This window comes from Austrofundulus limnaeus, unplaced genomic scaffold, assembly GCF_001266775.1.
Source record: "Austrofundulus limnaeus strain Quisiro unplaced genomic scaffold, Austrofundulus_limnaeus-1.0 Scaffold601, whole genome shotgun sequence".
Classification (NCBI taxonomy): Eukaryota; Metazoa; Chordata; class Actinopteri; order Cyprinodontiformes; family Rivulidae; genus Austrofundulus; species Austrofundulus limnaeus.
The window spans coordinates 279,101-280,640 of record NW_013953003.1 but is presented as its reverse complement, the minus strand read 5'-3'; the positions used below and the strand labels follow the sequence as shown (position 1 = coordinate 280,640).

At 36.9% G+C, this 1,540-nt stretch overlaps 1 protein-coding gene across 1 annotated transcript in view; it reads left to right on the top strand.

The window, feature by feature from the left end:
- LOC106531143 (neural cell adhesion molecule L1) overlaps positions 1–1,540 on the top strand; it is a gene marked incomplete at its 3' end in the record, with an annotated part of 69,753 nt that overhangs the window by 27,377 nt on the left and 40,836 nt on the right. The window contains 2 exon segments of the mRNA XM_014026929.1: positions 572–586; positions 1,322–1,424. Coding sequence (XP_013882383.1) covers positions 572–586; positions 1,322–1,424 — 118 coding nt within the window.

Below are 1,540 nucleotides of genomic sequence, written 5' to 3'. Positions count from 1 at the left end.
TATATTGTATTAATAATATATTGTAACCATCCGCAAACGATGTTGCAACTGTCCCCGGCCCCAGGGTCAGTTGCACCATCTGACTTTTCATTTTCAAATGCAAATAGTGAAGAATGTACATGTTTTAATCATCTATAAATGGTTTTGACTATTAACAGACAGATGTAACTTTATTGTATTAAAATTTGTTTTGTCTAATTCAAACCATCCCTGAGTAACAGAGTCAAATGTAAAAAAGTGTTGCAACTGTCCCCGGCCCCAGGGTCAGTTGCACCATCTGACTTTTCATTTTCAAATGTAAATAGTGAAGAATGTACATGTTTTAATCATCTATAAATGGTTTTAACTATTAACAGACAGATGTAAGTTTATTGTATTAAAATTTGTTTTGTCTAATTCAAACCATCTCTGAGTAACAGAGTCAAATGTAAAAAGTGTTGCAACTGTCCCCGGTCTCCCCTACTGTTGTTGTGTTTCATGGCACAAAATGAGCAGATTTAGAGYCGTAAACTCCGATTTTAAAACTGTCTTCTCTGTTTTGTCTTCTCCCTGCTGTCATGTGGACAAACAGATAAATTACCGAACAGTAAGTGGTTTTTCTGTGATAAATGTGTGGTCGATGTTGACTGATGACATCACTGGAGCTTCCATTCCAATAATAATGTGTGTTTTATGGTTTCTAAGTTGACTCTGTCCCAGTGAASCATGCAGGATCATGGTGCAAACAGTAAAAACTTGCTCATCATTATTTGGCTGACTGTGTGAGTCTGCCTGAGAACCAGTTTAATTCATCACAGCAAAACAATTGAATTTATTTTATGGTCAGCYTTTGCACTACGGTATATTCTTAGCTCATTGCTAATCTCTTGCAGAATTTAGCTAAAAATGTTTTACTTCTGAATTTTATTTTTAGTYTTTAGCTCCTTTTAGATTGAACAATTTAGTTTCAACTTCTTCAGCAAATTTTAGCGAAGTTGTTCAGCACTCAGCTTTCACACACCTTCTTGGCCAATAATATCAGCTGGACTCACCTGGTTAAATATTGATTACTTTTTGAAAAAATCATCATTTTGTTTTTGCTCATGTTTTTGATTTTGCTTTTATTATTTTTAAATTTTTTGACAAATTATGTCAAAACCATTCAGTCCTCAGCATTTGCCTTTTACTTTCACAGTAATTTCAAAATCTTACAGTTTTATTACYTTTTTATGCTTTTACCCCATTTGTAGTCAGTATTTTTTGCATGTTGTCAGCTGTATCTGCTCTAACATCATTTGTYTCTTGCAGAGGACTTAATCACTGTCTGTGTTTGTGTTGACAGTATCCAGTCCACCCAGTCTGACCCAGGTGCCCACTTCATTCACAGCCTTCTCTCATGAGGACCTCACACTGCCCTGTGAGGCCACTGGGAACCCCACACCCATGTATGTACAGCAACAAAACCTGAGTGTTACGCTCTGCAGGAGTGCAAGTGTGTGTGTGTGTGTGTGTGTGTGTGTGTGTGTGTGTGTGTGTGTGTGTGTGTGTGTGTGTGTGTGTG